Here is a 16,764-nt window from a genome sequence, read left to right on the forward strand (position 1 = left end):
GCTAACAGAATGCAGCACCCGTGCATCAGACTTCATATGTTAATGATGAGACTGTATAACTCATAAGGGAATATATTGAATACATAATCATGGGAAGTGATTGGCACAACCCCACACACCACATCATGGCAGCGCTGACTGATCTTCTACCCAGAAGCCCTTGCTCTAATACAGGAGCCAATTAGAATACAGGTATGGATGGATATCACAATAAAAGTCCTATACATATGCCACATCACATTCCAGTCCCACACTAGTTTCCATACTTTGGGTTAAAAAAGATTTCGCCGTTTGGTCCAACCGGAATCGCCGCTTTAGCCAAACGTTTATACCAGAGGCCACGCTCTTTTATTAACAATGTGGAGCACCTGGTGCCAACAGGCCACATCAAAGACATCTGTCTTATAACACTCCACAACTTGTTATTTTATTTAGCGTGCATGCAAGTTGAGTTAATATAGCCTACATTATGGTGTTACGATTGTTGCTTGGATTGAATAATAGTAAATTATTGCTTATTATGATTAACAAATATCATGCTTCGCAGAGTGGTCGTGTGGTCTCCTCCAACGTTATCGTAAATTATCGTTTCGCCCTCGGCTTTTTCCGTGTATGTTGAAAACAGTCCCCGCCCAACTTTCTGGCTGCGTTGTTTGTTTGGACACTAAGAAGATGGCGGCGGCCCCGCTGTACTGTGTCTGCCGGCAGTCTTACGATGTTAGCCGGTTTATGATTGAATGCGACATTTGTAATGACTGGTTTCATGGCAGGTAAGGAGCCGACATATTCCTTAATGACATACCTGAAAATGACAGGAGTGCGTCAACGACTGTCCTAATAATCTGTTAAGGAAAGTCAAGTCGTATTGCGATGTCAGTCTCGCTCTGTGAATAGAGGTTCGATCAAGACCGTGCAGAGCATCTCGCGAGCACCCAGCGCGAGCGAACAGACCTTTGCGCAGCTTGGCTACATATTCGTTTGTTTACCTACTTTCTTTAGACATACAACGGACGATGCGGTAGTTGAAATCGGAGTCATTAAACGTTTTTTTTTTTTTAAATCCCAGTGCCAGATCTCTGCACAAGTAAACACAGCACGCAATTATACGGAAATGAACTCCCTGCGGTTGCTAGTTATTTTATAGTATTTGGTTAGGAGTAGAATTAATAGTTGATTTGTCAGCCAATTGTACTTTATTTGCAGTAGATGTAACGTTATCTAGTCAGTTTTAGAGCAGAAACTTCGAATCAAGCACACTTGTCTCTGCTCTGTTGTCGTTTTAGTGTTTGTCAAGTTTTGTCTTGCGCCTTCTGACAGCCAGCCAGAAATCCTAAACCTTCATCTGTAGCTAAATGTTTTTGTTACTGTGTTAACTAGTTGTCATGTCACGATTCATGCCGTGAGGATGCCATATTAACTTGATTTTAACTTATTTCAAATAAGTGACTTTTGTGGGTTTGGGGGGCAATAAACAATAGGCAAGGCAATGGGTGTACTGCCGTCCACGCCAGTACAGGAAGAGGAAGTAGCCTGAATTCTAGAGACAACATTTTGATGTTGGAAAATGTTTGTCTCATCATTGAGAAATGGACCAAATGGGAGTGTTGGATGGTCAAGTCGAGGACGGGAATTTAAATGTCCATTCCCGAACAAAGATGTCCTCATGGCGAGAGCCATCTAGCGTTAGAATTCAGAAACACATTTTTAAAGCAAGTGCACGTGTTTGACGTGTCCCTCGAACATCATGTTTTCCTAAAAACATGACATTGTTCCTAAGGGGCTAGGATAAGAGGTATGAATAAATGATCTATCACTACAGACACCCGGGTTCGTATCCAGGCTGTATCACAACAGGCCGTCATTGGGAGTCCCATAGGGCGGTGCACAATTGGCCCAGCTTCGTCCGGGTTTGTAAATAAGAATTTGTAATTAACGGACTTGCCTAGTTAAATATATAAAATCTCACCCCAGTTGCTTGGTTCATGCCAATATGAGGCCTCTCATCATGCATGTCAGAGGTGGTCCACAGTATGGCACATTCTGTCATGTTTAGCTTTACAGAAAAAAACAATTCTGCACTGAAACAGCTGGGTTTAACTATAAAGTGTGGTGCCAGGAACTAAGCAAGGAATTCATGGCTTCTGCCTGCACGCCGAGAGAGATTGAGGCATGAACGCTGCACTACAACTCATTATTTTCTCATTAACAAACAAGTGTGAGCAAGCTCACTATGGCCTAACTTAGTGCAGGCATGCCAAGGTTCACCTGGGACTGTGCCTGTCTACACACAAACGTGTTTACTGAAGGCTCTCTCAACAAAGGGATTGTAGTTAGGAGCTTTTATCTCTTACACCCTCTCTTCCCTTATTCCTCTGTCCCCAAGGCCCGGATTGCTCCCCTGCATGGTAGATTACGTGGGCCCATTCACATCCCTTTTTGGTGGGGTTGCCTTGCCTGAGCCTGTGTTTTCTGTTGTTGGGAAACCTCTTGTCTGCAGTGCTGCCTGCCACCAATGGGATTATGCTGTCTAGCCGCAGGCAGACGGTAGGCTGTGTTATTATCAGGAACTGAGCACAGGCCAGTTTGGGAGCTGGGGAGCTGCAGAGGGGAGAGTGTTCGGGGGGGATTAAGCTATTAGAAGCATTTTTGCTATTCATGCCAGACATTAAACTCTTACGGAGGCTGTGCACACATTTTATATGCCTGGGTCTTTCTTCGGTCTCTTTCCTGGAGAGTGTTGCTTTCCTACTTTAATCAGTGGCATCAAATATGTTAGAATTTAGATGGCTGCCTAGAATTCTGACACTCCAATATATGTGTGTGTGTGTGTGTGTGTGTGTTACACTGGCCATTTACACTATACAAGCGGCACTCTCCTAGCCACGCTAGCCTCGCCCTCATGTGGGTGCTAGCAAGCAATCGGCAGATAACATAGAGGTGAAGTGTTGAGCCAGTAACCGAAAGGTCGCTGGTTCGAATCCAGAGCCGACTAGGTGGGTGGGGGTGTCTGTGCTGTCGAGCGAATTGATCCTGTAAGTTGCTCTGGATAAGAGTGCTTGCTAAAAACCTTATACATAAAAAGGTAGTACTACTAATGTTCCCTCTAGTTTTTTGGGGCACTGAGTGCAAACTTGAACGATGTGGAAATTCTTTAACTTCCGGTGTGTTTACTGTGACCACTGAGGCTGTACCTGTTTTAAGTTAAATTTGACAGTGGCCAAGTAGGCTACTGTGGCTATTTGATCATTATGTGGGCTTACCAGAGTCGCCTACCATTTAAAATAAATACAAATAAACTATGGAGAAAAACGCATCCCATAACATTTTTACATGGAAATAGCTGTTTTATCATTCAGCCTAAAATGTTTTGCCTAAAATGACATATCCAAATCTAACTGCCTGTAGCAAGGATATGCATATTCCTGGTACCATTTGAAAGGAAACACTTGAGGTTTGTGGAAATGTGAAAGGAATGTAGGAGAATAACACACAATAGATCTGGTAGAAGATAATGCAAAGAAAAAACCAACTGTTCTTTTGTATTTTTTTGTACCATCATCTTTGAAATGCAAGAGAAAGGCCGTAATGTATTATTCCAGCCCAGGTGCAATATACATTTTGGCCACTAGCTGTGTATGTGCAAAGTTTGACTGATCAATGAACCATTGCATTTCTGTTCAATGTTATATCAAGACTGCCCAAATATGCCTAATTTGTTTATTAATAACCTTATGTTCAAAATTGTGCACACTCAAACAATAGCATGGTATTATTTCACTGTAATAGCTACTGTAAATTGGACAGTGCAGTTACATTAACATGAATTTAAGCTTTCTGCCAATATCAGATAAGTCTATGTCCTGGGACATTTTCTTGTTACTTACAACCTCATGCTAATCACATTAGCCTATGTTAGCTCAACCGTCCAGAGGAAGGGACACCGATCCCAAAGAAGTTATCCCTTTACTCGGTACTTTATTGAAGCGATTACAGCCTCGAGTCTTCTTGGGTATGACGCTACAAGCTTGGCACACCTGTATTTGGGGAGTTTCTCCCATTCTTCTCTGCAGATCCTATCAAGCTCTGTCAGGTTGGATGGGGAGCATTGCTGCACAGCTATTTTCAGGTCTCTCCAGAGATGTTTGATTGGGTTCAAGTCCGGGCTCTGGCTGGGCCACTCAAGGGCATTCAGAGACTTGTCCCAAAGCTGTTGAAAGGTGAACCTTCGCCCCAGTCTGAGCTCCTGAGAACTCTGGAGCAGGGTTTCATCAAGGATCTCTCTGTACTTTGCTCCGTTCATCTTTCCCTCGGTCCTGACTAGTCTTCCAGTCCATGCTGCTGAAAAACAACCCCACAGCATGATGCCGCCACCACCATGCTACACTGTAGGTATGGTGCCAGGTTTCCTCCAGACGTGACTCAAACTTGGTTTCATCAGACCAGAGAATCTTGTTTCTCATGGTCCGAGAGTCTTTAAGCGAAATTTGGCAAACTCCAAGCGGGCTGCTCTGCCTTATACTGAGGAGTGGCTTCTGTCTGGCCACTCTACCACAAAAGGCCTGATGGGTGGAGTGCTGTAGAGATGGTTATCCTTCTGGAAGAGGAACTCTGGCGCTCTGTCAGTGACCATTGGGTTCTTGGTCACCACCCTGACCAAGGCCCTTCTCTTTCGTTTGCTCAGTTTGGCTGGGCGGCCAGCTCTAGGAAGAGTCTTGGTGGTTCCAAACTTCTTCCATTTAAGAATGATGGAGGCCACTGTGTTCTGGGGGACCTTCAATGCTGCATACATTTTTTTTGTTGTACCCTTCCCCAGATCTGTGCCACGACAATCCTGTCTCGGCGCTCTACAGACAATTCCTTCGACCTCATGGCTTGGTTTTTGCTCTGACATGCACTGTCAACTATGGGACCTTATATAGACAAGTGTGTGCCTTCCCAAATCATGTCCAATCAATTGAATTTACCACAGGTGGACTCCAATCATGTTGTAGAAACTTCTCAGGGATGATTAATGGAAACAGGATGCACCTGAGCTTAATTTCAGGTCTCATAGTAAAGGGGCTGAATATTTATGTTAAAAAAATCAAATGCAGAAATATACATTTCTAAAAACCAGTTTTCGCTTTTTCATTATGCGGTATTGTGTGTAGATTGAAAATTGTTTTATTTAATATATTTTTAAATAAGGCTACAACGTAACAAAATGTGGAAAAGTCAAGGTCTGAATACTTTTCTAATGCACTGTTACTTAAACAACCAAAGATTTCAAGAATAAAGACTGGTTTATACTACGTCTATCGACAGTTGTCGCAGTGACATCATGAACATTCTATTCTCGTCCGACGTCAAACTTGTTGTTATAAAAAAATGTAAACTACAGGCTGCATGACATCAGCAGCCTGGTGGTCCAAAATAGCATAACTAGTGTATTTTAACACCAATAAACTCATCTGTTTTAAAAATTAATTTACTAAATGACAATCTTGCAAGCACGGCAACTTAAAGCAACTTTCTAAACAATGTTTTGGTTCGTTTCTAGCTTGTTAGCTAGATAGCCAGTTCAAATAATGACCAACATCTCCACAACGTCTTCACTTTAGCTCATTTGTCTTCATTTTTACAGGAAAATAAACTCACAACCTGATCATTATTTACAAGTTAATGGCGAGCCAAGTACAGAAAATAGCTTACAGATGTGAGTGTGACGAAATAATAAAAGCAGGGTATTCTACCAGAGAATTTCATAACTTGGACACTGACTCGTTGGCCTAACGTTATATCCTAATTTGACTTTGGTGCAGGTCATGTTCTTCACATTACTGTCTCTGGTAAACGCATACACTTTTATTTTATTTTATATAGTATTTGTCACATGCACAGGATACAGAAGTTGTAGTGAAATGGCCACTTGTAAAGTGGAGTATTTTGTTTAGACAGCTAGCTAGCTAAACATTGAACCATAATCCCAACTCATAACATTACTACCCTGCACAAATCTGCAGGTAGCTAACCTACCAGGTTCAATGTTAGCTAGCTAGCTAACATTAGGCTATAACTAGCAATGCCAGTTGAAAATGCTGTATCCCTGAACAGGATGTTAGCGTTTTCTGGTGACTCTGCATAGGCCATGTAATGGAGAGCGTTTCTATGTATTAATATATATATATTTTTTATTTAGACTATTTGAAAATAATGTCAAATGCCCATCACTAGTGTGCGTGTGTGACTGACTGAGAAAGACTGATTGCATTGCCACTGGCTTTAGGCAAGTTCAGCACTCCATCTATCAATGTCCTTGCAGGATGAAAATACTGGGGAGAGATTGATGATCCATGTGATTAAACCCTTAAGTTTTTAGTGGGATTGGTCTGGTGGTTTACTCTACTCTATTTAGGCTGCTATTATGTTATTATGATTGCTTTGTGATGGGTGATATCATTTTAAGTGTGTGTGGCCACATACGAGAGGCTGACGTTTCATATAAGATGTATTGCTTTACCTCTAATCATCCAATGTTGCACTGCCCTTCATTTACAGTAATTGGTTTTGAGTCCTTTTTTTACCGTATCCATTGAAATGCTATGTCTGTGTTAACCAGATCATAATCAAGATCAGATCAATGATGATTAAATAGGGAACATGAGCCTAATTCACATGGACAATAAATCAATTACATTTTATGAATGAAGTACAGCACTGGGAATATGTCGCTGACTAGTCCATTTCATTAAGTGCTTGGATAACACATTTTCAGGACTTCATAGCCTTCATTCAGTGAGTCTCATGGTAACTTTCAGGAAGCCATTTAACAGGAGAGAAACTATTTCAGCCTTAACTGGTAACAAAATGTTCCTCCGCTGGTAGCCTAGCGATTAAAGCGTTGGGATATTAAACGAAAGGTTGCTTGTTCGAATCCCCAAGCCGGCAAGGTGGAAATATCCGCTGTTCTGCCCTTGAACAATGACGTCGATTTAAGGCGCTCTGATTCAGAGGGGTTGGGTTAAATGCATAAACGCATTGCGGTTGAATGCATTTAGTTGTGCAATTGACTAAGTATCCCCTTTCCCTAACCAGGTTTTCCACAATGGCAAAGCGAGGTCAACCCTCTGCTAAACCCTCATTGCTAAAGCACTGATGAAGCACAGGTTGTCATGTGAGAAACTCTTGACCTGTCAGAAATTCGATGCATTTCATGCATGGCCTCTGACTATGGTTATTGCATTGTAGCCCACTTGCCGTGCCTTGAGATTTTTATGAAAACTAAGGAAACATAGGTGACGCATGGACATTGTAAATTATAGGATATACACAATGGCCTATGCCATTTTTCATACATGGGGTCCAAGAGTTTGTGCTGCTCCGGTTACTTGACGGTAACTCCTGGCCCAAGATTTCTGACCCATATACCCTGACCAAGAAAAACTCAGGTCCCTATAGGCTAATCATACAAGGGGTTTGTTGTGTGAAGCCTATGTTCTCAGCTTGGACCATGTCACAGGAAGTTGTCTCTGAGAGGCAGGCAAGACAGTGGCTTTGTCAGCAGAGGCCAAGGGAGGGGCTGCTTCCTCTGGTGTGGAGGTGACACTTCCTACACTCATTATTCTCCATGGTCTTTAAGCTCTTAAGAAATTTCTCGGCCGAGAGAGGCTGCAGCCTGGCGGTGTTCGAACCAATGACTGTATATGTTACTCACCACCTGGATTCAGTCTTATGTAGCGCAATTTTAATTTCAGTTTTTTATATCGGATAAAAGTAGAGACTCAGAGCTACAAAAGTATATCATACACTGCATTTTTTGAGGAACAATGGGACCACCTATGGGAGGTAGGATGTCAGCGCTGGCTGCTCATCAGCCGAAACCTGGTCCCGACAGTCGGAACGCTCCTTGGTGACAACACCAGGCTCCAGAGCATCGAAGCTGTAAAATAGGGAATAACAAAAAATCTGAAGACATTACAACCCTGCACAACATTAATTCACCTCCCAAGTTTAGATAAGAATAACCTCATACAAATAAAAACATTTTTTTTTACCCCGAAGTGCTGGTACTGCTTGATCTGTGGCAATGGCCTGAAGTATGGAGTCAGATGTTGTTGCCCTCCATAGTTTTCCACAAGCACCATACCATCCTCCAGTCCAATCAACTGTCCTTCACAACATCAGCAATCTCAGTGTTCACTCTGGTCTTTCTGAAGCGCTGCTTGATGAGGCCGAAGCACCAGTCCGGGGCGAACTTGGTGTGGCCTGTGATCAGGAAGTGAAGGTCCAGATTGTGATGGAGCTTGGTCCATCAGGCACAATACCAGAGCACACACTTGTTCTTGTTTTGGCCACTGCACTTATCACAATTCAGGTCCAGCTCTGTAATTTCCTGAAATTACGTCACATATATGAATTTCCTGAATCGCGTCACATATATGAATGCACAAAGCCATCAATCACATGACACCATTCATTCCTATGTGAAGACTCAATAGTGCATTTGAAGCCCAGGAAATCTGCTAAGATGGTGTCTCGTGGGAGAGTTATGTAGACACAGTATGTGCAGTTTGAGCTACTCCCAGGAAGTGATGTTGCAGGCTAGCTCAGTGCTGCTCCATCATTGAGTTTCTCAACTTGGCCAGCAGCATACCACCCTGCATCCCACTGCTGGCTTGCTTCTGAAGCTAAGCAGGGTTGGTCCCTGGATGGGAGCCAGATGCTACTGGAAGTGGTGTTGGAGGACCAGTAGGAGGCACCCTTTCCTCTGGTCTAAAAAAATATCCCAATACCCCAGGGCAGTGATTGTGGACACTACCCTGTGTAGGGTGCCGCCTTTCGCCCTGTGTAGGGTGTCGCCTTTCAGATGGGACGTTAAACGGGTGTCCTGACTCTCTGTGGTCACTAAAGATCCCATGGCACTTATCGTAAGAGTTGGGGTGTTAACCCTGGTGTCCTGGCTAAATTCCCTATCTTGCCCTCATACCATCACGGTCACCTAATTTTCCCCAGGTTACAATTGGCTCATTCAACCTCCCCGCTCCCCTGTAATTATTCCCTAGGTTGTTGCTGTAAATGAGAATGTGTTCTCAGTCAACTTACCTGGTAAAATAAGGGTTAAATAAAAGGCCAACTGGAGTACTGCAGGCAGCCATTAGCTACTAAATTATCCCTACTTCTGTGTATGATTTTGTTTTAAACAATCAGTTCAAAAACATGCATCTGATATAATAGAACTAATTATTCGTACAATGATTGTCTTCAATTTTTTTTTAAATGTATTTACACAACGATTGACTACAAAGATTTTCCTATGTTTTGCAAACAATGCCTGCAGTACCGCAGTCGGCCTTGAACTTCTTGGCTTTAATGAGAGGAAGCAGTCGTTCCCCCCTGGTTCGTATAAAGAAGGACACAACCCAGGAATGAGGGGGAAGAGTGAGTTTCTCTTCTGTTCTCTTCGCTGCGTTTCCTGCCTCTCGACTGTGAGTGAAGTCTTTATTTGTGAGAAGTTGTTCTCACAGATTCCTGCCCCTCGGCAAGTCTTTGTTTATGAATGACGTTAATTAATCAATATGAAGCTAACCTAGAAGAGGATGTTAATCGTCTGGTGAAATCGGTGACCGATGACTACCAAGGTCATAGCCAGGTACCTTGACTCATAGCCATATGAGCTTAGACTCCCAGCTCAAATTCCATGGTTTCATCATGCGATGTGGTGGAAATGTGATCCAGAGAATCTGAAGGAGGAAACGTGTGTCTGGGGATAGGTTTGAGGCCCATTGTGGGAAACTAACCCTGGTCACGGCTGATTCTGATAATTCCGTTATCAAGCCTACCTTATGTGAATGTTCAGTGTGCTCTTGTGAATGAAAAGGCTAGGACTGCCCTACCTATCACAAGCTTGGCACATACAAAGTTTAGCCTAAACCGAGAATAGTAGGCCTGTCTGTAAACTGGTCTCTTGGTAAGGTGCGGAAAATGTTTGTTTCCTCTATTCGAGTGAGAAAGACGTGCAGCTATTCAAAGCATTCACATCTACGGTGCGTGAAACAGACGGAAACAAACGGAACCATTAGCCAAAAACTCTGAATTTTTCAACATTGTCACAATGATATTTGACAATTTAATGGGAACATCTCTTCTTGAACTGTCCATTTAGGGTTGTGACGGTCTTGGAATTTGAGGTTATGGTAATTGGCCAGGTCAATGTACGGTCATCCTACATAATCGTTGGGGGGGGGGGGTTGGTGCATATCAGACTCAAAAGAAGCACTTGGCTTTTCTCTGCAACTTCACTATTACCATTAGTTATTATTACCTATAAATATTAGTCCAGTATACATGTCAGATTGGAGAGGATTGTCACATTTTCGTTTTGACACAACTTAATGTATAGGCTATCATACTCAAAAGAAACGTGCAAATTTCGCTTTGTTTAAATGTATGTTACTGTTGTCTTAGTCCTATAAGACCCAATGTAAAAAGGGGAGGTCTTACTTGTTTGGATATGCTTCTTAATAAAACCTATTTGAAACTAGTTTTGTTATTATCATGGTCCTTCATTATTATAATTATTATTCAGGTTATTACTTATAAATATTAATCTAAAAATTAAGAAATGCCAGGTTGGAGAGGATCTATCACATAGATGTATGCCTAACTTATCCTTGTCTGTCGGCTTTTCTGCAAAACATTTTTTTAAATTCAATACGGTTATTCAATTACTGTCACAGCCCTATGTCCACCAACATTGTTCACCAACACTCAGCTTTGTCTAGAACTCCGGTATGGTGCAGAGGAATGGGGCTGCAGCTTCAGTCTCTGCCTGTATGGGTGTGTGAGCAGACGTGTTGTACAGGGAGACGGGAACGCTGCCAGTGTGTCTGCCATCACCATGGAGACACCTTTGTGCCACCACCAGTCTAGGTGAAGCAGAGGGCAGCCTCTGATAGATTGTTATTTGTTTGGAATCGCTTCTCAGTGCAGAGGCCAGGGGGAAATTACTGGAAATTTGAAAGTAGGGTGCTTCATAAGTGAACCCACCCAGTTATGTCCAATATCACCTTGATGACCCCCACTAACGGTACTCTCCAGGATTTTTTTGAGCACCATCAAACATGAACCAGTTTCTTGTAGCCAAATGTTGGCACCATGTCCTCACGGATGCTACTAATAAAGACAGATGTCTTATTTCCTACCATTGTCTGCTCAAATGTGTTTCTCCCCTTGATCAACACAATGAACCACTGACTGCACATCTGACTAATGAACAACACCACTCGGACAAGATGGCAGGTCTCTTTAGAGCGAAGGCAATGAGGCGACGTATTGTCCGTGTCAGTCACTGGGTTCCTGGGCAGAGGAAGAGGATTTTCACCCTCATTGGCTCCTTATCTATCTCTGGAGTGCTGCTTCATTATGTTCCCTGCTAGTGCTGCTAGAACCCCCCACCCTCTTGGCAGACAGTTCCCATTGTCGCCTTCTCAAGCACAGACAGTCACTCTCTAGAGGGATTTAAGCATTTTAAGGCATGACGCGTGCAGCCGGGGGCCAACAGCCATGGACTTGTTTGTCTGTTTTTTTCCCCCTCCTTTCTATCTGGCTAACATTGGCCATATTTGAGGAGGGTTTCTTTACATTTAATCTTTATCCTTGGTATTTTACCGGTATCCACCAGAACACCACATTTTTCACATTCAAGTCCAAAATAATACAAATATAGACGTAGCCAAGCTGATTTGTTTTTGTAACATCTCCGGTGTTTGTTTTTTCCAAAGACGTTCTCCCTCCCACATCAACAGTGGTGCAATACCACTGCAACCGCCTGATGTGTGTATGTAGGGAAACGCAACAGCAGCCATGCAAGGTGCAAATCCAACAGAATATAATTTATGTATTTAACCTTTTATTTAACAAGACAAGTCGGTTAAGAACAAATTTGTATTTACAATGACGGTCTACCTCGGCCAAATCCTAACGACGCTGGGCCAATTGTGCGCTGTCCTATGGGACTCCCAATCACGGCCGGTTGTGATACAGCCTGAAATGGAACCAGGTGGTGACGCCTCTAGCACTGAGACTCAAAGAAGTCTCTGTTGTTACAATGGATATCCAAATCCACGATCTGGTTACTTCTAATTCCAAAAATGTTTTTGGTTTCAAAATATTTATTTACTTATTTTCGGTTACCTACGGCACTACCCACAATGCACTATTGCTACTGTCCTTCAGGGAACCTACTCTGGTACAGAGTTTGTTTGCTAGCTCGAGCTGGCTAACGTTAACCACTCAACAGGCTAGCATGTAATTACATTCCATACCTAGTGTTGGCAGTGGTAAACTACAATTAATGATGTATATACACCCTGGATTGCTGATGCTATGGATTAGCCAATGAGAGGCTTTGGGGCCACCGGTTGGCCATACTGGCACTCCCCAGAAGAAGCCATCCTCCATAGGAGTTAATGGAATTCTACAGTATTTCAATTAAGTTACATGTATTTAAGTATTTTTTTTGTTGTTGAAGTGGGGGCAGTAACATTAGAACTTTCAAAAAAGTATATTTCATGGAAAATATTTTTTATATATTTTTTTATGTTTAGCTCATGTAATTTTTAAAGTATGCATTAAGGTGTCTGTTATAGAATAAATATGGCAAAAACAAACGTAGACATTTACAAATGCGTTTCTATAGCTTCCAAAATATTTTTTACAATGTGGGAGAGTGCCAAGATAGAGGTGCGGTGGCTTCAAAACAGTGCCCCCTGTCAGTCATCTACTATGTGTGTGTGTGTGTATAAATGTCTATCTCTCTCTCTCTACAATCCACCAATAATGAGGAAGTGTGATTTTAAACAAGCTATTATTGGTATCACCAATCTATGATCATTCCCCAATCTATGAGCATTCCCCACATGTGGGAAATCTTGCATATTCAGCAGGCAGGCTCTTTGTCCCTTCTTGCCTCGGTCTCACGAAAGGGGAAAATCATTCCTGCTTGCTGCAACTGTTTAGTACCTTGTCTGTTCATTGTTTGTTTTTTTGTCCTTCTATTTGTTTCGTCAACTTTTCGGCCTGTTCTCTGTGAAGTAGACTAACCGAGTTTTCTAACCTTTCAAACTTGGGTTAGTGCTAGCTGACTCACAGCTGAGTCTGGACTGTGCTGTTGTGATCATTTCCACCTGCCTGTTCCACCTTCCTTCGATCGTCGACTTGTTGAATGTTTCCCTCATCTTCTATGTCCTCTGCCGCATTTGGACTATTGTCTCTGGAATCGATCTACATTGGATTTTCCTCGCTAGATCTCTTGGATTACCCTCACAGACTTTCCCTCGGCTCGGTGAAATGGCCTCTACCTCTGAAGCACCTCTCTTCCTGGCTCTCGCATTAGTAACTCAGCCACTCTTTTAACATCTGATGGGACCCAGCTGTCAATCAGTAAGTCTCTGCTGTCTCTTTGCTTTTGATCAGCTCGATTTGTTTTAGTTGTGTTCTGTGGATTCCTGCCTATGCTAGTTGGTCTCAAGTTGTTAACAATGTTTGGCTCTGGCTTGCTACCTATGCTGATTGTGGTGGTTGGCTGGCTAGGCTAGTTAGCAGACTAAAATAGTTAATGATGTCAGATGGCTGGCTAGCTTGTTGGCTAAGATAATGCATATAATTGATTTAGGTGACATTATGTATCTCCAAAACTTTGGTGTACTTTAATGTGGCTCAATTCACTATTAAAGCTGTAAATTAGCTAGCTAGGTGTTGAAAGCTGCTGGCTGACTCATGCAATGCTAACGTAGTAGGGTTAGTAGGGCTAACGTTATTTGGCTAGCAACTTTGCAAGCTAATTTGTAACGGTAAATTCATAAAATATAAAGTTGGCTGAAAATTTAATTGAAACCAGTAGTCATGAAGGCACACGATTAGGTTTAATTTGAAGTGATATATTTTGAAGATATGTCGAAGTACCTTGTAGGGAATAGACTGACTGGCTGGGTCCTCTGACACGTTGCCCCTCAAAATGTTTTATGTAATGACTCGAAAAATAGAAAAGTGAGGTTTTAACTTTGCGTTGGGCTTTTTGATGCGTATACTAATGCAAATCCATATGTTACATGTGGTTACGTTTTTGCTACCTTTCATTTTAATGAACGGGAGAGACTGTGGGTAACCACGGCACCAGGAAAGAGCGGAGCTCACCTCTGGATCTCCATCACATGCTCATTGCTCCCATCATGCTCCTTTCTTCGTCTGCCTCTGTAAGCTCACTGATTAGTCGCTCTCAGTGAGGTGCTGGTGATCTTGCTGTGTTTGGCTTCCTTCCGCTAGGCTAGAGACTCCTAGCCACAGGAGTGAGCTGCATGACTGAGAAAGTGGCATCATTCTCTCCATGTCTGAAGAGGAGATGAAAACAAAGGCAGAATGGTATAGCCTAGTAACAGAAGAACGTCACTGGCTCGGGTTGGAGGTGAGCCTGAAATGGTGTTGAGAACAGTTGTCTGTAGTTGCGCTTAATTTCTTCTGCCCCGTACTATTTTGATTTGTTCTGTTTCACTTCTTTTAGGTTAGGCCTAAGCCTACTCTGACATAATTACCGGGTTGCCTGGTGACTAATGTGTTTCCTGAGAGGGTGGTTGTTTCATCATTAGCCTGCTCTGCAACAAAGGGAGCTGTGAGTCATTATTAGCTCTGTGTCCTTCACACTCCGTAATAGTAAGTGGAAGTAGCAGTGTGTGAGAATACAGGGCCCACTGTTCCAATGCACAACTGCAGTCATGACGTAGGGAGAGGGTGTGTGGTTTGTAGTCAGTTCCGGACCGTCTCTCAGAGCCAGACACTGCCACTGTGTGATTAGTTACCCGGTTTTCAGTGGGGCTATGTTCTGAAGATGTGGACTCTTTAGGTGAAATAAGCTGACAAATCAGTGGTGTTGTCATCAAGAGTCTGGCAGACTCTCCCTTAAGGCCAGGTACTACACCCCCCCCCCCCCCCCCTAATCATATCACAATCAACTTTTACCAGCTGAATGTAGACACAAATTACTTGTATTTTTTATATTTTTTTATATTTAACTAAATATGCAAATAAGGTGATGTCGTCTCATTAAATATTAACATTTTGTTAAGACACTACAGGACCAGACTTGTCCAGAGCAAATTGTGGATAAATACTTTTTTCATCATTCTGTCTGTAAAAATCTACAGTACCAGTCAAAAGTTTGGACACACCTACTCATTCAAGGGTTTTTCTTTGTTTTTACTATTTTCTACATTGTAGAATAATAGTGAAGACATCAAAACTATGAAATAACACATATGGAATCATGTAGTAAACAAAGTGTCAAACAAATCAAAATATACTTTAGATTCTTCAAAGTAACCACCCTTTGCACACTCTTGGCATTCTCTCAACCAGCTTGATGAGGATTGCTTTTCCAACAATCTTGGAGTTCCCACATGCTGAGCACTTGTTGGCTGCTTTTCCTTCACTTTGTGGTCCATCTCATCCCAAACCATCTCAATTGAGTTGAGGTCTGGTTATTGTGGAGGCCAGGTCATCTGATGCATCACTCTCCTTGGTCAAATATCCCTTACACAGCCTGGTGGTGTGTTTTGGGTCATTGTCCTGTTGAAAAACAAATTACAGTCCCACTAAGCTCAAACCAGATGGGGTGGCGTATCGCTGCAGAATGCTGTATTAAGTGTGCCTTGAATTCTAAGTAAATCACTGACAGTGTCACCAGCAAAGCACCCCCACACCATCACACCACCTCCTCCATGTTTCACGGTGGGAATCACTCATGCGGAGATCATCTGTTCACCTACTCTGCATCTCACAAAGATACTGGGTTGGAACAAAAAATCTCAAATTTGGACTCATCAGAGGAATGGACATATTTCCACCGGTCTAATGTCCATTGCTTGTGTTTCTTGGCCTAAGAATGTTTCTTCTTCTTATTGGTGTCCTTTAGTAGTGGTTTCTTTGCAGAAATCCAACCATGAAGGCCTGTTTTCACACAGTCTCCTCTGAACAGGTGGTTTGTTACTTGAACTCTGTGAAGCATTTATTTGGGCTGCAATTTCTAATGAACTTATCCTCTGCAGCAGAAGTAACTCTGGGGCTTCCTTTCCTGTAGTGTTCCTCATGAGAGCCAGTTTCATTATAGCGTTTGCTGGTTTTTGTGACTGAACTTGGAAGAAAAAAATTCCACAATGAACTTTTAACAAGGCACACCTGTTAATTAAAATGCATTCCAGGTGATTTTATTTATTTTTATTTCACCTTTATTTAACCAGGTAGGCCAGTTGAGAACAAGTCCTCATTTACAACTGCGACCTGGTCAAGATAAAGCAAAGCAGTGCGACCAAAATCAACAACACAGAGTTGACACATAAACAAACGTACACTCAATAACACAAAATAAAAATAGATTTTTCTATGTACAGTGTGTGCAAATGTAGATGAGTAGGGAGGTAGGCAATAAATAGGCCCTAGAGGTGAAAATAATTACAATTTAGCATTGATACTGGAGTGATAGATGTGCAGATGATGATGTGCAAGTGGAGATACTGGGGTACAAAAGAGCAAGAGGGTAAGTAATAATATGGGGAGGAGGTAGTCGTGTGCTATTTACAGATTGGCTGGCTGTGTACAGGTACAGCTGCTCTGACAGCTGATACTTAAAGTTCGAGGGGGAGATATGACTCCAGCTTCAGTGATTTTTGCAATTGGTTCCAGTCATTGGCAGCAGAGAACTGGAAGGAAAGGCAGCCAAAGTAAGTGTTGGCTTTG

General features: G+C 42.4%; 1 protein-coding gene across 2 annotated transcripts in view; it reads left to right on the forward strand.

Moving 5' to 3' along the window:
* The first annotated feature begins 612 nt into the window (after positions 1-612).
* The window catches only part of LOC139407434 (lysine (K)-specific demethylase 7Ab), a 41,936-nt gene continuing 25,784 nt past the window's right edge, over positions 613-16,764 (forward strand). Inside the window, exon 1 of one of the 2 annotated variants that reach the window (XM_071151223.1) lies at positions 613-770. In XM_071151223.1, coding sequence (XP_071007324.1) covers positions 613-770 — 158 coding nt within the window. The remainder of the gene's footprint in view (positions 771-16,764) is intronic. The other variant, XM_071151232.1, reaches the window with a different exon arrangement.

The sequence above is a fragment of the Oncorhynchus clarkii genome, chromosome 1 (genome assembly GCF_045791955.1).
Source record: "Oncorhynchus clarkii lewisi isolate Uvic-CL-2024 chromosome 1, UVic_Ocla_1.0, whole genome shotgun sequence".
NCBI classification, from domain to species: domain Eukaryota; kingdom Metazoa; phylum Chordata; class Actinopteri; order Salmoniformes; family Salmonidae; genus Oncorhynchus; species Oncorhynchus clarkii.